Here is a 20,516-nt window from a genome sequence, read left to right as displayed (position 1 = left end):
GCGAAAAAGAGGTCACTTTTTTTAACAACATTTCTTAAACAAAAACAAGTGTTTGGGGCCTAAATAAGGCATTTTTTCATCATTTTGAGACAACAAAAAAGGGGGGGGGGGGGTGAAAAAGGCGTTAAAAGGCGTGTATATGAAGTAATGGGTTAAATATATAATGTCCATTAGCATGAAGAAAACACAATGGCCACTGTCACAGGTGTGGTAGTTTACTGCACCAGCAATCCATAGAGTCATGGTTGATGTCCCTGCTGTGGAGTGGCTTTAAATTTGCTAACCTTTTTAGCATTTCTTTAAAAATACGTTCAGTATCTAATGATGTTTCAATTTAAGTTTTTCAATTTAAATTAAAAACATGTATAGAATTTTAGAATACCGAGTACTGTTTAACCCTAAGAAACTGTTGAAACTGTTAAAATTGATTGAACTTTGCGATCAGAATATTAGTGCTTGACTATGGTGGCTGGTCACAAATTTGTTCATGTGACAATCACTCTTTATTATTACTTTGAACACTTTTTTTTAATTTCAATAAAAACAGCATAAATTATGAACAACTATCTGGAGGCAATCAACATTAAGGACACAAAGTGAAAATACAAACCTTTCTAGAACCTTTATAACTAAATCCAGATCGTTCTGACGGAGCAAGATTCGACTTTTCCGACTCTAAAATTAGCCCTGATGTATCATACATTATCACTTTTTGCATTAACACAGTCAATTAAAAACACAATCTGTTAACACAATCGGCAATGATTTACACAAATTTTATAATAAACACAAAATCTCATTATAGTCTACATGAAATAGTATTTTTTCTTCCATAAACTACACCATTAAGATGGTTTAATTCCTAGTATTTACAAGCAAGAAAGAAAAAACATAATACAATTTACTGAATTAATAATAATTCACAAAGTAATATTTCTGTTCTTTGTTACAAGTTATTTCCTTGACAACTCCTTGCCAATTTGATTCTCACATTTTTGTATCTATCCTCTTCACTTAAAACAACATAAACAACATCAAATAGATCTTGTAACAAATAAAATCACATATTTCTTATTTTTCTGTGCCTTATAATTTAAATGTTCCAAAGTTTCACAATAAAACAAAAAAGACTTTCTCTGGCCAAATTTTTATATCATGGATTAAGTGCGGCACTATACATAAAGAAGGTAGCTTTGAAATCAGGGATTATCTAGGGAGTTAATCTGATTATTGGCTAAACAACATGGATACTGTGTGTTGTGCTGTATTTCTACAAAATAAGCCAGCTTGACCATTGTATAATACATGAACCTGATCCAAATACTTATGCAGTCCTTTTTTTTTTTAAATACCTTACTTCTACTTAATAGGTCTATAAGTATATTTAGAACTTTTTACACCTTTTCCATTCAATATTCCAAGACAGGAAACACTAAATTACTAAAAATAGATTTAGATTGCTAATTTTTATAAAACTGTTTCCTTTGGAAACTTACTATCCAATTAAGGTCTCACCCCGGTACGGAATTTCAAGTCATTTTTGATGTGACTGGTTACATTTTAAGTGTATTTATTGTAACAGTGTACATTTAGTGTCATTTCTGATGACTTTAAAGGTTGTTTTTTGTGTATTCTGCAGGATCTCATTTCTTGGTGGAAGGATTCGAGAAGTACTACACACCAGCATACATAACATTTGAAACTTTGATAATTTGACAGTGACTTAACAAATTAAGAAATATTGTGAAATCTAGATGGCTAACATAGGACATTTCGGGCTTCGACTAACTTGTCTAGTGTTAATGTTTAAAGTTATGAAATACAGAATTCTGCTGAGTTTAATAGAAGTCCAGAATGAAGCTTTAAATGTGACAGATTTACTATAGAATAAAGAAGGACGAAAATGGACAGGTCCGTGTCCTTAAGGAAAATAGGCATAATGTACAGCCAGACAATGCAAATTCATACATACACTACCATGACCAAAATTCTACTGGTTTCTGTCTCCATGGTAACTTTAATGGATGAGCAGAACTTAAACTAACATTTTTAATTTCTTTTTTCTTAGGTATATACAATAAAATATCTCTTTTTTCAACACTGCTAAAAATTATTAAATTCTTCTATTAAAATGTTACTGTAACATAAAGTGATAACATTGCTTCACCCAATATATACAGAGTCTCGATTACAATTGTGTCATTTTGTTAACGTTAAAGTATTTGTATTTGTCCACTTTTGTAAATTGTAACTTAAAAACAGAAAACTTAAACCCATTACATAAAACTGAAACTTCAAGCCCATACCATATGTCTTAGGAACTTGGAACAGCATCCAGTTTGGTGCAGTCTTAGACAAAACTCTTACTTACAAAATTTACTCTTAAATTAGAACATGTTTATAAAACGTTTGTTTGCTTTTACGCAGCGCAACAACACAGTACAGGTCTTAAGGCGCTGAAACAGGAAAGATGATATATTTATAGAAATAATGAATAACCGAGGCTCAGAAGTCACTATTACTTGTTTGTATTACTCGTTTGTATTTCTATACTATTGAATATTTTTGAATAACATAACATAAAATTGAACACAATTATGGCAAAATGCAAAAGTATTTGAGATTTACTTATGCACTCACTATTTACATTTGTATGGGAATGTCACTTAATTAAATATTTGAGACTTACACTTTATAACATACTTAAAGGAGTAAGTGTGCCTATTATCAAAGTGTCCTGTCAAAAATTCTTCTAAAATACAGGTACAAAAATTCTTTTGAAGTTTTATTGTTTTGTTATAGAACACATCACATAGTAATTAAGGCATATGAAATTTTGTAAAGCCAAAAGTCTTTTAACAATTTCAATCATCATTTATTCTACTAAATCGAAGGTATTTTTTTCTCACTTTCCAGAATTTGAGATTTGACACAGATTCAAATCACTTCTAAACATGATGATGATCAGTTTGTCTTAATTCAAGTTTTAAGTTCAACCTGATTTTGAAAAAAGACATTTAAAAATTCTATTTTTAAAGTGAAATTACCGCACAGATTATAGATTATATGGATCAAAAATGCCAATGTTAACGTTCATATTTATAACAAATGTGGTAGTGTATTGGATTATAAGTATGTTGTCAACACAATGTAATTAGTATAGTATTAAAAACTTTCAGGTATTTAAATAGATTAAAATTGATTAAGCTCGAAACACAGAAAGTTTTTCTTTAGCGATTTTCAAACAGAGAGAGGATATAGTCAATAATAACAGTGACGTGAAAGGTACTAAGGCTGTAACAGTTTACCGGTACACCAATATATTGCGGTACAGAGGAAAAAAATATTGTATTGCGGTTCATATTATAGATGTACAGGTTTTATTTACGAAAGTCTAATTTGGTTTTCTTGATAAATTAGTGCTGAGACAAAAGTCTAATATGTACTTACGAAAATAGCAAACCGAAAGACAAAAGCATGTAACAAAACAGTGTTAGGATAAGAATTACAAAGTGTTTGGGTAAACAAACTCTTGAATAAAGTAATTAAAATGTTTGTGATGACTATTACTGCTTCAATCTGATAAAAGAAACAAAAGGAAAAATTGCTGTTTTTTTTTTATGATTTAAATGAAAAGGGGGCCCCTACAAAATGCAGAAACATGATGCTTTGCAATTGATGTATTGATGCAGACAAATATGGCAATACAAACTTAAGCAGCACTTAGATCAGCTTTTAGTCCTATAAATAAAAGTATTTTTACCCTTTGCGTTGTGATATTTTTACTTTCTGAGACAGCAAATAAGTAATATGCTTGCTCAACATAATATAAACTAAAACAAACCTGTATGTCTTAGATTTTGGACTATGATAAAGAAAAAAACTAGAAATGTGTCCATAGGACACGGATGCCCCCAAACGCCACTGTTCTGTCAATCTTATGACTCTAGGTCAAATATTTTTTGGACTACATGTGCCACAAGTTGAAAACTAAAAATCAACAAAGGGCCATAATTCTGTTAAATTTAGTCGCAGCAAAAATTCCTTCCTTTACTACCATCTACACATTAAAGTTGTTCTTCCCTGGAAGTTTAAGCAAAATCTGCAATCCGGTTTAAGAGGAGTTGCGTTCACAAAATTTCTACATAGTATATAGTGAAAAAATCAACAAAGGGCCATAATTCTGTTAAATTTGGTCGCAGCAAAAATTCCTTCCTTTACTTCCATTTACACATTAAGGTTGTTCATCCCTGGAAGTTTAAGCAAAATCTGCCATCCGGTTTAAGAGGAGTTGCGTTCACAAAATTTCTACATAGTATATAGTGAAAAAATCAACAAAGGGCCATAATTCTGTTAAATTTGGTCGCAGCAAAAATTCCTTCCTTTACTACCATCTACACATTAAGGTTGTTCATCCCTGGAAGTTTAAGCAAAATATGCCATCCGGTTTAAGAGGAGTTGCGTTCACAAGATTTCGGGACGTCAAACAGACGTACGGACAGACGGATGGACCGACGGACAGACACTCGGACGGACAAGTGCAACGCTATATGCTCCCACTCTGTGGGGGCATAAAAATTTAGTGCCAAGTATAGTGAGAAAAAAATGTCATGTGCACTTGCCAAAGTTAAATCATCTGTGAGTTAACAAAGTTTACACTGTTATGGATTTTTTTTCTATATTAAAGGCAACAATACAAACAACAAACAAAGTTTAGAAAGGTCAAGGATGATCTGACTTACAAAAAAGTCCGAAAATTTATATCTCAGTATCCACAAAGACAATACGTATTGCAATATAAAGCAATAGGGGTCACTAAATGGACATGATCAACCTCCATGCCAAATATTAAGACCGAGGGTCAAAGTATTCTTAAGTTATTGGGTGGACTAGCTTTTTTAGTCAAGGCCCTTCTGACCTTGACCTTTGACTAAGTGACCTGAAAATCTATAGGGGTCATCTACTAGTCATAACTAACCTCAGTACCAAATGTGAAGACTGTTGAACAAAGCATTCTTAAGTAAATGAGCGGACAAGCTTTTTGAACTTAAGGCCCCAGTGACCTTGACCTTTGACTCAGTGACCTTAAAATCAACATGGGTCACCAAATGGTCATGAAAAACCTTCATGTCAAATATTAAGACTGTGGGTCAAAGGATTCTTAAGTTATTTGGCAGACAAGCTTTTTGAAGTCAAGGCCCCTGTGACCTTGACCTTTAACCCAGTGATCTCAAAATCAATAGGGGTCATCTAATAATCATGAGTAACCTCCATGCAAAACATAAAGACTCTGGGTCAAAGGATCCTTAACTTATTGGGTGGACAATATTTTTTAGCCAAGGCCCCTGTGACCTTGACCTTTGACCTAAAAATCAATATCAGTCATCTTATAATCATGACTAACCTCCATGCAAAACATAAAGACTCTGGGTCAAAGGATCCTTAACTTATTGGATGGACAAGCTTTTTTAGTCAAGGCCCCTGTAACCTTGACCTTTGACCTGGTGACCTCAAAAATCAATAGGGATCATCTAATAAACTTGACAAATAACTTCATGCCAAATATGGAGACTGTGGGTCACAGAATTTTTAAGTTATTGGGCGGACAAGCTTTTTTTAGCCAATGCCCGTGACCTTTGACCTGGTGACCTCAAAATCTATAGTGGTCATCAAATGTTCATGACTAGCCTACATGCTGTACTTGAAGACTGTGGGTCAAAGGATTCTTCAGTTATGGGGCGGACAAGGAACAAGAGCTGTCACAGTCGACAGCGAAGCTCGACTAATAAAATACTGAACGCAGTAAGTAAGACAAAACTATGAAGAAAAATCAATAATGTATAATTATGTATTAAGTTATAGTAAAAAAATAACATTGTTAACATAAATTCCAAGATCAAGGGGAATAATTCTGGAAATTGTCATGCTAGACTTATGAACCTTGTCACACAACATGTGTGTAATGATAAGAAATATATATTTGAAGTTTGAAATAGATACCTTAAGAAGTAAAGAAGTTATAATATTTCTTAAAGAAAATCCTCAAGTTCAAAGAGAGATAAATCTGTAAATATTGCTTTAAGAGTTATGAACCTTGTCACATAAAATGTAATTGATGATAAGGAAATAAGTATTTGAAGTTTGAGGTAGATACCTTTAAAGCTAAGTTCTATAGTAAAAAATAATATTTTTCAAGTCAAAAAATCTAAGTTTATGGGGAAATAATTCTTGCAATATTGGTGCTAGAGTTATGAACTTTGTCACATAACATGTGGTTAATGATAAGGTACATATATTTGAAGTATGAAGTTGGTCCATTAAGAAATAAATAAGTAACTGTAAAAAATTATTTTTTTCCAGGAAAATTCTAAGTTCAAGGGGAGAAAAATCTGAAAATATTTGTGCTAGATTTATGAACCTTGTCACATAAGATGTGGTTGATGATAAAGTACATATATCAGAAGTATGAAGATGATTCCTTAAGAAATAAAGATGTAACAGTAAAAAATATTCTTTTTTAAGGAAAATTCTCAGTTCAAGGGGAAATAAATCTGTAAATATTGGTGCTAGAGTTATGGACCTTGTCACATAAGATGTGGAACATATATTTGAAGTTTGAAGTTGATACCTTAAGAAATGACAAAGTTATAGTGAAAAATATTTTACTGCACCAAAACTTTTATCTGAAATCTGGACGCGGATGGCGGGGAGAGTAGGACAGCTCTCCATATACTTTGTATAGTCGAGCTAAAAACTGACGAACGCACAATGGCCGAATGGCCTGACAAGCTGATTCCAGTATACCCCCTTATAACTTTGTTGTGTGGGGGTATAAAAATAGGTTAATAGGTCTGAGGTCATAAAAGGTCAAAATTTGTTTTGGTTTACTAATGGTCAGAATTTGAAAACTTTAAAACTGAAACTTAATTAATTAAGACAAATGTAATGTATGGTTAAAATCAAATCAGAAAATGTATTTTTTACACATTTCACAGGCTAAATTAACTCTATTAAAGTGACATTTGTAATGTCCATCCAAGTGCACAGGTACATGTAAAAATCAAAATAACTTTACATTCTCAATTTTATATTCAACTATGCATAAATAATCAATAATCAACATGATTTGCGGAAATTTCTATAGGAAATTCTATAGAAATTGTTTGGAATATATCGGCAAAATTTATTTTCAAGCTTTTTATAATATAGGTAGTTTTATATTTTATAATGAACATTTTTCATTTTCAATTACTTGCCAATCACCAATATAAAAGTCAATCTTTTTAAATATATTAGGGATCTAAAGTGTGCTTTTATAGCCCTGTATCTCTCACCTGAAACACATTGCGAGGAAGGCTATAATTTCTTTAATGTAAAAGTAGGTCATCTGGTCACAATCAAAGTCATATAAGGGTCAAATTTTAATTCAAACAACAAGTGAGGTTGGTACTCTCAGTGCCTGAAAGCAGATGGACAGTCATTAAGTATAGAATACACATGTTTGAGTAATTTTGCACAATAAAAATGATTATGTCAACCAACTGGATGAGGGAATGATCTGAAAATTAGCACACAAGTTATTGGTCCAGACAAACATCAAATGGTACACAAATCTAACGTAATATTTCCCGTCCTGTCATGTCTAAAAGTATAGCTGCGTCCCTTTAAAATAACTTCTGCCCTGTAAAGAAAAATCAATTAACAAACCTTTATATTTGTTGTTGGTATACTACAAAAATGTAGCATACGACTACGTCGTATTTTCATCTTCAATTTTTCAATCAAATTCAACTTTTCTGTCATCTGATCTTTCAAAAAAAAATTTTTTTTATTCTTATTTTCCTTTTATAATTAACAAATCCAGTACACAGCATCAATATATATTTAAGCTCAAATATTCTTATTCCAAATTTCCAAAATTCCAAACATGGTTCTATGACAGGTGTAAAAATCGCAACATCCACAAGAACAAAGTCAAATTAATAAATTTATCAATAAATTCATTTTTTTATGTTCTATAATTTATAAATAGGATAATATCCAAGTTCTGCTGGAATAACTGTTAAAATATAAACATTTTTTTTTAGAATTTTCTTAATTTCAATTAACATTGCTTTTCTTAACATTATTGGTCATAAATGCCACTAAAGTTCTAATAATTTCCTTTCCTTTTCTTCACTAAAATGATTAAAAATATTTTATACAGTAGAATTTTCAAAACATGAAAACACTACCATCAACAATACACAGACAGATAAATGTTATGTCGACACAAACTGTAAAATCATTATAAGACCATACAATGGTTTGTTTGTCACAATAAAGGAGTACTAGTACAAACTGAAGAAAGCAATTATTCTAAAAAGCTAATAACACAAATTGCATAAACATTTCTTGTTGGCACAAACTACACAACATTTTGACATATAGCACAATGTGTACCTTTTTATTATTTGTTTTTATGATGCAACAACACAATTTATGTCATATGGTGGCAAAACGAGAAAGATGATTTTGGCTGACCTCGGATGTTACAAACTTAAAGCAACAATGGTAAATGGATAATTGCCTGAATCCCTATAATGTAAGAGCTGAGAATTGCCCCCCTAAGTATTAGCCAAGGTGGAGAGTTGCATGTTGTTACAAAGGCAATGGTCCAGTCAACATTTGTGCCAAGTTTGATTTGTATTGAAGCAGTTTTTATAGTTTTATAGCAATTTGAACTTGTAACAAGAGACTTTTCAATGAAAACAGCCATTTTTCACAAAATGCTTATGAAGAAATGGGTTAAGAAAATCTAAATGTGATATTGTTTCAGCAGAAGATGGCACCACATGTCATGATTGTACACCAGAACCAAGGTCTGACAAGACAGTTCATAGAGTGTAAGGAATAGTTGCTAATTATGCCAAATATATGGCTAAGCAAACTGGTTAAGTTATGACTGGCATTTCATTGGAAGCAGCTCAAACAATTCTCAAATGTAAATTGAAAATCTGAAAATGAGAATGATCTATGCTATCTGCTGACAGATGAGCAGAAATAAGATGTGTGCAATGCATGCATATTTTGCTTCATTTGTTTCACAATCACAATGTCTTTAGCACTTTAATGTTGTTACTGATGACTAAATGGAAAACAAACAATTGCACCCCACCTCCTCCCAACCTCTCCCCCACCCCTATCCTCTTACATCTTGGTGAGCTTTTTTCAATTTATAGCACATCTCAGTGAGTTATTTTCCATTTATAGCACATCTTGGTGAGCTTTTTTCCATTTATAGCACATCTCAGTGAGTTATTTTCCATTTATAGCACATCTCTGGGAGCTATTTTCCATTTATAGCACATCTCAGTGAGCTTTTTTCCATATGTAGCACATCTCGGTGAGCTATTTTCCATTTATAGCACATCTCTGGGAGCTATTTTCCATTTATAGCACATCTCTGGGAGCTATTTTCCATTTATAGCACATCTCGGTGAGCTATTTTCAATATATAGCACATCTCCGTGATTCATCACTGTATAATGACCATAAAAAGAGAGAAAATCTAATAGGATGTAAAATAAAGAAAAGAGATTGCTTTTTTTTATTATAAAAATCTTTCTTTAGTTTCCATATCTGTCTCGTGACTAAAATATCATAATTAGCTTTCCAAGTTTCCATATTGGTCTATTGTCTGAAATATCATCTTAAATTCTATCAATAAACCTCTTTATCATGCTTTTCTTTGAACAATGTTTCAGGTGTTTTGTTCCAGTTATATAAAGAATTTATATTTACTACTGTGAAAAATAAAATCAGCATTTATTGTCTTTTATAACTGATGATGATAGCAGTGATGCAGCATAAATCATAGTCAACGGAAGGCTTAATTTACTGCAAGTATTAATAGTCTAGAAAGAAAAAGAATGCACCATGAAGGAGCAAACTGGACTCTAACAAGGATTTACCGTATTCAGGATCCTACATCAATATACCCTTAAAAAGACTTCTTGGATGCATTGTTTTCAAGCCATTGCAACCATTCAGTGGATGAATAAAAAATATAATGCTGGCTTCATAAACCTTGCTTAAAGGCACATTATATCTCAGAATTTTTTAATTTTGTAGAAATGTCAAACATGTGTTTAAAAATGATTAAATAATCAGTCTGTGCGAAAGTCCGTCGATCCTCGGTCCTGGCTGAATAAAACTTGTGCGGTCCGAGAAAAATTCCTTTCCGTCAGTCCTCATGTCCGAATAAAATTTCAAAAAGTTAAAAATATCAATGACCTGATTGATAAGTTCCCGGTGATGCAAAGAATTTATTAAAGAAGATATTGACCAACCTTAGATCTATTTTGTACATGTCAAATAAATACCAGTCAACTCTGTCTTCAAAAAGTTTCATCAACAACGGTAAATTTTGCCGTAAATTACAGATTTGAAAATTTTGTTTTATGATGCTTGTTGAAATAGCCGATTTAAAGTAACAATCTTGAAATAATCAAAAAATATTGAATCTAATATAATCAAAATCAACAAAAAGTGGAATTGTGAATGTTTCTGCAGGAAACAGACAAATTTTCAATTGTCACATATTTTCGCGATGCCGCTTTTTATAATTAAAAAAATCGTAACCAAAAGGAAACTTTGTTTTGTTAAAATGTGTGTAATAACACTTAAATGTAGTTTAAGAATTAAAATTACTAAAGATATTGTTCACATTAGTTGAGGTGGAGGTATTTTACCAGTATGTGTTTGTCACATACAATGAATATTTTCTTATGGGAGGTGGCCGGGTGTGTGGAGTGAATCTGGAAGAAAACAGCATAATGGTCTAATGATGTAGGGTTTTTGAAATTATATTTCAAATCTTTTCAATCACTTTTATGTTACAGTGTATTCCATTTGGGACATACTACCATTTTCCTGAATAAGCTTTTTCTGTGTTCAAACTCCAACTTTTCAAAACCTAGCTTACTCCACTAATATACATCATATAAGTGCAGTAAAGATGGCTTAACATGTTCAAAGTGCTCTGTGCTCCTACTTTTCTGTGCTTGGGAGTCCAAGAACTCCTCCTTTGAAAATCCTAGTGAGCACCCTGCTTAAGTTATTTCAATTGGTCAGCATCTTCGATCTTATGTTTCTACATGTATATGGATGGTCTCACTAATTTAAAGAAAGACAATCATTTTTGCATTCAACCGTGTTAATATAAAATAATGCTTGAAATGTCTGGGCCGGAAAAATATCATCCGGGCCGGAAATAAACCTAAGGGTCTCGGTCCTTGTGGCCTGAAAAAAAAATTGACTTTCGCATAGTCTGAATAATGAATTTTGAGTACTATGTTAGATGTATAGCAGCTGAGGCAAGTACTTGCTGAATGTGCAGTAATGTGTCATAAAGGTAGAAAAATGTAAATCAAGTAGTATAATACCTAGCTACATGTATTTCCTTGGGGCGGATGGATGGTATTAACAATATATTAAGGACAATTTTTTTAAAGTTATTTCTGATATATATAGATTCTGTATCTACTTACTTCAGTTGCCACTCTCACTGGCCACACAATATTCAAGCCAGGAGCTCCTGGAATCCAAATAGAACCATCAAACTTTTGTTATTTACCTGGTATAAGCTTCCACTTCACACATATTTTATAATACTGCATGTTTGTAATTGAAAAATTCTGACATTTATATGGTTTTTCCTTTTTTTTTTACATGGCATCAGAAATCTAACTTTTTTCTCTAAAAAATGAAATTTGCTGTATTACGAATTTGTTTTTAAATATTTCTGACAGAGAATATGACCATGTATAAACAATTTTTTGCAATATTTTATCTCCACACCTAGTGGCTTGAGTTATATTTCCAAACAACCAAATGTTTATAGGGCTATATAACATGTCAAAAATCTTTAAACTAATAATATAATTTATACAAGGCCTCAGAACTATATCTACAGTTTTTATTTGTTTGGGTCGTCAGACCAAACAAATAATGGTAGCGAAATTTCAGAGTCTAATGCTGTTAATTGCAAATGCCGAAAGTAGTCCACTTTTTTAAAGCGGTTACTTCCCTTTATATGTACACTAACGGCAAAAAATTCAGGGGAGATTACTGCGTAAAGATGGTCAAAGACAGGCGCATTAATTTTCAAGCAAAATAATTCCCGAATGGTCGAAGATTTCTAATATTGTTTTATTGAATTTTCTGATCGAAAATAAGTAAATACAAAGCGGACATTCAATCTCTGACACAGAAGTTTACGACAAGCCTAACAACAAGTAGTTCTCAAAACAGCTTAAAACTAGCGATTTAAAAGAAAGAAATATTTTTATATTGTTACAAGTATCCAACCAATTACAACGCATTCAAAGTTTAAAAATAGCGTTGGCTTATAGAATTGTCAATAAATGCACAATCACAAATTACGCGGATGAATATGATTTTATCAATGAAAATACTATTTTTAGCGATGTCGATTACCGAATATTACACAAACCGAGTAGTGGAATATATAGATTCTACATGTCGGACTGTTTGGGCGAGAAGATTTTCGCTAAATTATTTACTTCAATTTTAAACAACAGGTTTATCCTGAACAAAATACCTCGAAATTAAAGGATTATTAATTACAAACCCAAAATGCAATGGAAGTTCTAAATTAAGAATGACTTGATGTTATTCAGACATTGTTAGTATAACTTCTCCGTGGTGCAGGGGTAACGCGCTCGCTTAGTGAGTGAGAGGTCTGGAGTTCAAATCTCAGTCGAGGAAACTTTTTTTTAAAATTCTTTATTAAGTGTCTTTGTTAGGCCAATTAGAAAATTAATCTTTAGACTCTCATCCAGGTTTCAAGAAATAATCGGGGCGGGTGGGTGGAATTTATAATTTATTCTATCCAGCTTCCGTGGTCAAGATTAAGGCTTTTCAACGGGCAAAATTTTTCAAATAAATTTATGAACGTCGCATCATTTCCACCCAGATTTTGATCAAAACTAAACCCAAACCAATCACAAACAGTTTTCTTGTTTACTGCATCATATATTTCACAAATGACAAACATTTTGACAACTTTACTGATCGAAAACGAACGTATTTAAAATCTTGATCACTAGACGCTGTAAACCTCAGTCTGATTTTTATGTGTTCGTCCTGCGAATATTCAACCACGATTTTCGGACGAATTTTCGTCCACAGACGTCTGCGAAATGAACAATTTTTTTTTATGAAAATAAATTATTTTGGAGCGGAAAGTTTTTGATACGGGCGGGCGAGGATGAGAGTCTAAAAATTAATTTTCTGTGGCCTTAAGGAAGTAGCCATGATATGCAAGGATAAAGTGTGGCTGTCGTAAAACAAGAGCACCGCTAGGCGGAGCATTATATGCCCGAAAGTACTCTTTCTTTTAGTGAGGAAGACATGGAAATTAAATACAGTATTACCTCCATCAAAAAGCAATCCTCCTTTATAGCTGAAGAACATTCATGTATATATACAGTTGCTGTTTTCAAAGCACCACCATCAAGTTGTTATCTTGTAAGTAAAAATGCTACAACGGATGGACACCAAGACGTCAGGGGTATAAAGCTGTTAATCCTATACAATTTTACAGCTGTAGTTCGATTAATACTTGAGTTATTGAGCGAAAACTGTTTCCAGTTTAAAGGTGATAGTTATCCCTTGATCTTTGACCTTGTGACCTCAAAATCAATAGCGGTCTTCTACCCAATATGAACAATCATCCTATGAAGTTTGAATACTGTGGGCCAAATGGAACTTAGGTTATGCTCCGGAAACCATTTTCAGTATTAAGCTAATAGTGACCTTGACCTTTGACCCAAAAATCAATAGGGGTCTTCTACCCAATATGGACAATCATCCTATGAAGTTTGAATTCTGTGGGTCAAATGGAACTTAAGTTATGCTTCGGAAACCATTTTACGTATTTAGCTAATAGTGACCTTGACCTTTAACCTTGTGACCCTAAAATCAATAGGGGTTTGTTACCCAATATGGACAATCATCCTATGAAGTTTGAATACTGTGGGCCAAATGGAGCTTAAGTTATGCTCCAGAAACCATTTTTAGTATTAAGCTAATAGTGACCTTGACCTTTGACCTTGTGACCCCTAAATCAATAGTGGTCTTTTACCCAATATGGACAATCATCCTATGAAGTTTGAATACTGTGGGCCAAATGGAACTTAAGTTATGCTCCGGAAACCATTTTCAGTATTTCGCTAATAGTGACCTTGACCTTTGACCTGTGACCCCAAAATCAATAGGGGTCTTCTACCCAATATGGACAATCATCCTATGAAGTTTGAATACTGTGGGCCAAATGGAACTTAAGTTATGCTCCGGAAACCATTTTCAGTATTTAGCTAATAGTGACCTTGACCTTTGACCTTGTGACCCCAAAATCAATAGGGGTCTTCTACCCAATATGGGCAATCATCCTATGAAGTTTGAATACTGTGGGCCAAATGGAACTTAAGTTATGCTCCGGAAACCATTTTCAGTATTTAGCTAATAGTGACCTTGACCTTTGACCTTGTGACCCCAAAATCAATAGGGGTCTTCTACCCAATATGGGCAATTATCCTATGAAGTTTGAATACTGTGGGCTAAATGGAACTTAAGTTATGCTCCGGAAACCAAATTGCTAACAGACGGACGGACGGACGTACGGACGGACGGACAGACGGACGGACGGACAGACGGACGCCAGGGGGTATAACATAATATGCCCGAAATTCTTTCGGGCATATAAAAATGAACATAAATGATTTTTTGATGCAACTCTAGTTATGCAGAATCTGTATGTATCAAACTCTGGTGCCTTGCAAAATGAATTATAATACATAAAAAAAACTTATACTGGAAAATACATACAGATATACAGTACGATTTAGATTGCAAAGATCAGAAAATACCACAGAACTTGCAGCCCTTTGATTCTTTATAAATATACATGCTTAAAGTAAGCTCCAGGATTATTTACATCTGTGTTAAACAACAGTTAAAGTCGTTACAAGCCCTAATTTTTCTTCAGGCCGTTCACATAATTTTATAAATTTACCGTGGCTGAAGGGTTTTCGCGCTCGCTTAGGAAGCGAGAGGTCTGGAGTTCAAATCCCAGTAAAGGCAACTCATTTTTTTTCAAATTGTTTAAGTCAAATAAACATTGGATTGAATATCAGTGTTGCAATTAGTCTTATAGCCAATTTACTACAATTAAAACGCTGGAAAGCATTGGTGGCACTTTCTTACATTCTGAGACCCAAACAAATTCAGCGCCCTCTGTGCTTTGATTTTTACCCTTATCTTGCTGCTGGAACTATGATTGATTTAGCATAAGCCGCCAGCCTGCATATCTGTACAATCTGACAAGGCTCTATACTGCATGTTAACTACAAATGGACTGTTTCAACATTAAAGCAAAGTAAATTTTCATTTACAAACATTCAGCAGGTTATTATTTAAGGGTTTACAGTGATCTTACCTGAGATATTTGTATATTTCCTGTCTCTATGGGAGGCAACACTACTCCATTTCCCATTTAACTCAATGTCCTATCTCATACTTATAATAACAATCATACAAAATTAAAGAATCTACCACACACGTCTCACATATTGATTAGGTTTAACACAATATTGTCAAAATTTCACATTAAAACACATGCATGTATAAAAGCACATTTCATATCTGTACTCCATGTGTATATTATAGATATCTTTTCCAGTTTTACGAAACTATTAATTTGTCTCACCTATTATTAGGAATTCAATACATAGAATTAATAGCAATGTGTTCAGCAGCATTAGCTATTGTCAATATTGGGGAGAAAAAAAACATTAACCAATCAAAAGAGAATTTAGAGATAGGCAAGTGTAATATTTCACTTTTCATAACTGATAATAGATTTATTGATCAATGAAAAATGTCTTGTATACCGGTAATTAAATAAAACCACTTCATGTCATTAGTTTCACCTGCTAGATGAATCTTTGATTAATTGGATAGTAAAATACTGATTTTATTTGTTTGGAGTGCTTTTATCAATTAAAAATACCAACCAAGTGTTCAGCTGTTGCCATCAGACTAGAACCAGGCAAGCTAGCACACCATTGTAGTCTGACCAGTATACTGTTGGTAGCACTCATGTTTGTATTTTTAATTTTGAAATTCCTTAAACCTTGAAAGTACTTTTCCTAATTCAATGCAGGGCAAATCTTATTATTACACAAATTCAGCAAATAAAGGGTTATTGAAAACAAACGATGCTGACACACCTGTATAAATATGTTAATTATCTAAAGGAGTTTCAATATGTTAACCAAATTATAGATATTCACAACTAGAACTATCGCTGAATGCGATTCATACCCCCACCAATGTCCTTGACAGAAGACCACTTGGAAAGGTGGTTAAGGGAATAATTTATGTGGCACAAATACATAAAAAGAAATTATCTCTGGTGAAAAAAAGACTAATTGTACAGGTAATAGTATAAATATATATTATCAAATCATGTTCGAAACAGTTACAAATAACCTTTCATTTTCCCAATGCATTAAACATTTTATTTATAAGTCAATTTTTTACCTTCAAGTGTGGCCTTGACCTTAATCTGGCACAAGGGTAAGATGGGTTTTGCACATCGCCCAGTTTGGGTGAACATTTGAGTAAAGTTTGAAGAAAATCCTTCCATCAGTATAGAATTTATAGAGTAGACACAATATATTGTCTAGTATTGGTTGTATGTAAATTTGAAGACTTAAAAAGGGGATAACTTTGTCAAAATGCAATACAGAGTAATGAAACTTGACCTGCATATCTTATTTGCCACATCTCATATATCTTTTAAGTTTCAAGCAAATGCCTGAGCTAGTTTCAGAATTATTCAAGTACATGTTAAAATTTAAGAACATTTTCTAAGTCAATTTTTGACCTTCAAGTGTGACCTTGACCTTTAGCCGGTACAAAGGTGACATGGATTCTGCACATAACCTTGTTGAGGTGAACATTTGAGTAAAGATTGAAGGAAATTCTTCCATTGGTATAGGATTTATAGAGCGGACACAACATATTGTCTAATATTTGATTGTATGTAAATTTGAAGACTTAAAAAGGGGCATAACTTTGTTAAAATGCAATACAGAGTTATGAAACTTGAACAGCATATCGTATTTGTGACCCTTCAAAAATATTTTAAGTATCAAGCAAATACCTTTTCTATATTTAGAATATTCAAATAAATGTTAAAATTTAAGAATATTTTCTAAGTCAAGTTTTGACCTTCAAGTGTGACCTTGACCTTAAGCCAGCAAAAGAGTGACATAAGTTCTGCACATCCCCTGATTGAGATGAACATTTGAGCCCAGATTGAAGAAAATCTTTCAAGTAGTGTTGGACTTACAGAGCAGATATGACATAATGTGAAATATTAGATTGTTTGATATTTGACCTTCAATTGTGACCTTGACCTTGAGCTGACACATGGGCAACATGGGTTCTGCACATCCCCTTGTTGAAGGGAATATTTGAGCCAAGTTTGAAGAAAATCTTTCAATTAGTGTAGGACTTACAGAGCGGACACAACATACTGTGTAATATTTGATTGTTTGATATTTGACCTTCAATTATGACCTTGACCTTGAGCTGGCACATGGGCAACATGGGTTCTGCACATCCCCTTGTTGAGGTGAACATTTGAGCCAAGTTTAAAGAAAATCTTTCAAGTAGTGTAGGACTTACAGAGCGGACACGACATACTGTGTAATATTTAATCGTTTGATATTTGACCTTCAATTGTGACCTTGACCTTGAGCTGACACATGGGCAACATGGGTTCTGCACATCCCCTTGTTGAGGGGAATATTTGAGCCAAGTTTGAAGAAAATCTTTCAAGTAGTGTAGGACTTACAGAGCGGACACGACATACTGTGTAATATTTAATTGTTTGATAATTGACCTTCAATTGTGACCTTGACCTTGAGCTGACACATGGGCGACATGGGTTCTGCACATCCCCTGGTTGAGGTGAACATTTGAGCCAAGTTTGAAGAAAATCTTTCAAGTAATGTAGGACTTACAGAGCGGACACGACATACTGTGTAATATTTGATAGTGTTTGATATTTGACCTTCAATTGTGACCTTGACCTTGAGCTGACACATGGGCAACATGGGTTCTGCACATCCCCTTGTTGAGGTGAACATTTGAGCCAAGTTTGAAGAAAATCCTTCAATTGGTATAGGAGTTATAGAGCGGACACGAAAATGGAGACGGACGGACGGACCGACCGACCGACGGACCGACCGACCGACGCGACAAAGCGAATCCATTATAGTCCCCCCCACATTTTGTGGTGGGGGTATAATAACATATTATTTACATAGAAAACGTTGCCATGACAGTGAGCTGCTAATATTATTTCGATGTTAAATTATTAATTTCTCTGTGATTACCGGTAAGTAAGTTAAAGTGTTATATTAATTAAATCCTTAATTTAAACTAAGTCAAGGGTCATAAATCTTGGGAGTTAATGGTCATGTCGTAATAGATTAAAAGCAAAATGGAAACAAGTTCAAACATATATTTTGTTAAGGCCTTGTGATTTTGTCCCTTTGTGGAGCATAAAAAAGGTAAACATGTGGAAGACATATACAGATATTATATAATAACTTTATATTTTCATGGCTATATCCTAAGTATAGAAACCAACCACTATTTAAGCCATACCAACTACTTTGTGAAAAATAATAATAAAATATGAATCAAGAACAGAAGATCAATACTTACGCTATTAAGGACTATATTAACCATTCTTTCAAACCTTGATGTTTTTTTTTGTTTGGTTAAATAGTTATATTCTCCACTGTTTGGAAACTTCCAACACACAATTTATAGAAAGTAAGTGCTTTTAACAGAATTATTTTAATTCCAATCTCTCAAAAACTGTCTTATGTTATTTGTATACATTTATTTCATTTAATATCTGCACAATTCATAATTTAGTGATTAACTGTTAAAACAAAGAGATCAAATGATCAAGGTCATCATAAGATGTTTAAAATTTTGAGAACTCTTAATGTAGTATTTATGAAACCACTTAAGTTGATTGTAAATACAAAATATATATGTTTTGATCACTTATGAAACATTTTGAATGTTTGTACAGTCATATGAAACTATCTGCCTTGCAATAAAAAGCTGGATGTAATTTGGTAAATTGACCTGAAATTTGGTCAAAAGTCTCCAAAGTATTTACAATAGATAAATTCACACCCAAGCAATATTTTAGATCTATAGATATATTTCATATGAATGTGTTAATGCTAAGTGGTTTGTTTGTTTGGTTGTTTTCCTAGTTATTATGTTGACTTTAACACAATTTTGGTAAAATCTCAGCAGCCTACCCACCTCACCTGTTTTTTTCTGGTTAACTAACTAGTATTATTACCAATTTCTCCGCCAGTAACCAACTACTAATCCCACAGGATTTCTGAATCAGCAGTGAGTGACAAAAGAACATTAGACAAAATGTCTGAAGTCAACTTCATGGAGAAATTATGCCTAGTTCAGCGACAGGCCCTGGAATACTTATGACTTAAGCTCCCTATTGATCCAAGCTGGTGGACTTGGAAACAATGCCTTGATCAATACTAAGAAACTTTGTTTTAGCCAAAATATGTTTTTTATCTATTAATCTTGTCATTTGACAAGAATGATAAAATTTTTTGATGACTGAGACAATGCGAAATTGCTACCCCGAAATATGTTATCAGCATTCAACTCTGTAATTTTTAATATTAAATGTGTTCACATTTAGGGATGTAACTGTTTCATTCTCTAGTTTATATCACAATAACTGTCATATTTTTTACTATTCTATACATGACTCATAGAGACACATGAAGTCCCAAAGTCTCACGGAAATAATTTCAATTTTGCTTTAATTTCAATAAATTATCTGCCATATGTTGCAGTTCAGATAGTACCCATCCGGAGGGGACATATCCGAAATTTCTGGCATAGGTAAAACTAATGGGAACACCAGTCTCGTATGCAAGAATACAACTTCTGTCTAAATCATAGGGAAGAAATTAACCAAATTTACCTCAATTTGTACAGGTTGAACAGAGTTAACAATGACAGGAAACTGCAGTGTGTGTACAGTTTGTAGAAATGTCTGAATTGTCTTCGTATCAGAGGTATCATTTTCTCTCGCCAATTCTCGAAGTCGCCTCTGCCTGTAAATATAGTTATACACAAAAATTTATATCTCCTATGGGTATATTATACTATAGGGTATATCCCAATATCAGTTATAAAGATTTTTGCCATAATAATATAAATGATTGTTTGGAAATATAATGCAAGTCGCTAGGTGATGTTTTATTGTAAACAACCGTTTAATGATATGGCCATGTAACCTGTCAGAAATATTAATAACAAATTTATAATACAGCAAGCATCATTCTTTAGTGTAAAAAATTGAGATGTCTTCA

At 33.1% G+C, this 20,516-nt stretch overlaps 1 protein-coding gene across 4 annotated transcripts in view; it reads right to left on the bottom strand.

Annotated features, from left to right (window-relative positions):
- LOC132733113 (dual specificity tyrosine-phosphorylation-regulated kinase 4-like) overlaps window positions 1-20,516 on the bottom strand; it is a 71,191-nt gene that overhangs the window by 31,177 nt on the left and 19,498 nt on the right. For 2 of the 4 annotated variants that reach the window (XM_060719708.1, XM_060719707.1), the window contains one exon: window positions 20,126-20,258. In XM_060719708.1, the coding sequence (XP_060575691.1) occupies window positions 20,126-20,258 (133 nt within the window). Of the gene's footprint in view, window positions 1-15,502; window positions 15,583-18,807; window positions 18,998-20,125; window positions 20,261-20,516 lie in introns of those variants that run through there. The other 2 variants (XM_060719713.1, XM_060719714.1) reach the window with 2 other exon arrangements.

The sequence above is a fragment of the Ruditapes philippinarum genome, unplaced genomic scaffold (assembly GCF_026571515.1).
Source record: "Ruditapes philippinarum isolate M1 unplaced genomic scaffold, ASM2657151v2 ctg524_1_1_1_1, whole genome shotgun sequence".
Classification (NCBI taxonomy): Eukaryota; Metazoa; Mollusca; class Bivalvia; order Venerida; family Veneridae; genus Ruditapes; species Ruditapes philippinarum.
This window is presented reverse-complemented; position numbering and strand designations above follow the sequence as displayed.